We start from the raw sequence: 915 nt of genomic DNA, 5'->3' as shown, positions 1-915 counted from the left end.
AATTATTTATTTTATCCCTGTGTTTAGGCAATCCGACTGATTCAAGCTTGTGTGGATGTGCTCAGTTCCAATGGATGGCTGGCTCCAGCTGTTGCTGCCATGGAATTGGCTCAGATGGCTACACAGGCTATGTGGAGTAAGGACTCATACTTGAAACAGCTTCCTCACTTTACTGGTGACATGATCAAGCGGTGTTCTGAGAAGGTATTTAATCATTTTGAAGTAAACTCTGTATTCTTTGCTACTTTTATACATGGACCTTAACTATTATTTTGTTTTCAGAATGTGGAGACAGTGTTTGACATCATGGAACTTGAGGATGAAGATCGTACTAAACTTCTTCAACTTACTGATGCAGAGATGGCTGATGTGGCAAGATTCTGTAATCGTTATCCTAATATTGAACTGAGCTATGAAGTTGTTGGTAAAGACAGTTTGCATTCTGGCTCTCCTGTCAATGTAAATGTGAGCCTTGAGCGTGAAGATGATGTCACTGGACCAGTCATTGCTCCATTCTTCCCACAGGTTCGTAATAAAAAGTTGGTATGCGGTAGAAAATTGATTTGCTGGTATCTAATTTTCATTTAAATTTTCAGAAAAGAGAAGAAGGTTGGTGGGTGGTCATTGGTGACCCCAAAACAAACTCCCTCCTGTCCATCAAGAGGTTGACACTTCAACAGAAGGCCAATGTCAAGCTGGACTTTGTGGCTCCTTCACCGGGTGTGTATACTATCAGCTCAATGCTTCAAAATCAATATGTATTTGGTTTTGCACAAAACTTTATGTCTTCCCTTCTTTTTTTTTTCACAGGTCATCATGCCTACACTTTGTACTTCATGAGTGATGCATACCTTGGCTGTGATCAGGAGTACAAGTTCTCCATTGATGTTGGAGATTATGAAAGCGCCAGCGATA

At 40.5% G+C, this 915-nt stretch overlaps 1 protein-coding gene across 1 annotated transcript; it reads left to right on the top strand.

Annotated features, from left to right (window-relative positions):
* Positions 1–8: 8 nt before the first annotated feature.
* On the top strand, positions 9–909 carry LOC127752102 (putative U5 small nuclear ribonucleoprotein 200 kDa helicase; the record flags this gene model as incomplete). Its single annotated transcript, XM_052276690.1, has 4 exons — positions 9–204; positions 283–525; positions 597–720; positions 811–909. Coding segments are annotated over exons 1-4 (571 nt in total), but the record flags the coding sequence as incomplete, so codon positions are not given.
* Positions 910–915: the final 6 nt, after the last annotated feature.

The sequence above is a fragment of the Frankliniella occidentalis genome, unplaced genomic scaffold, assembly GCF_000697945.3.
Source record: "Frankliniella occidentalis isolate FOCC.00 unplaced genomic scaffold, Focc_3.1 Scaffold3981, whole genome shotgun sequence".
NCBI classification, from domain to species: Eukaryota; Metazoa; Arthropoda; class Insecta; order Thysanoptera; family Thripidae; genus Frankliniella; species Frankliniella occidentalis.
This window is presented reverse-complemented; position numbering and strand designations above follow the sequence as displayed.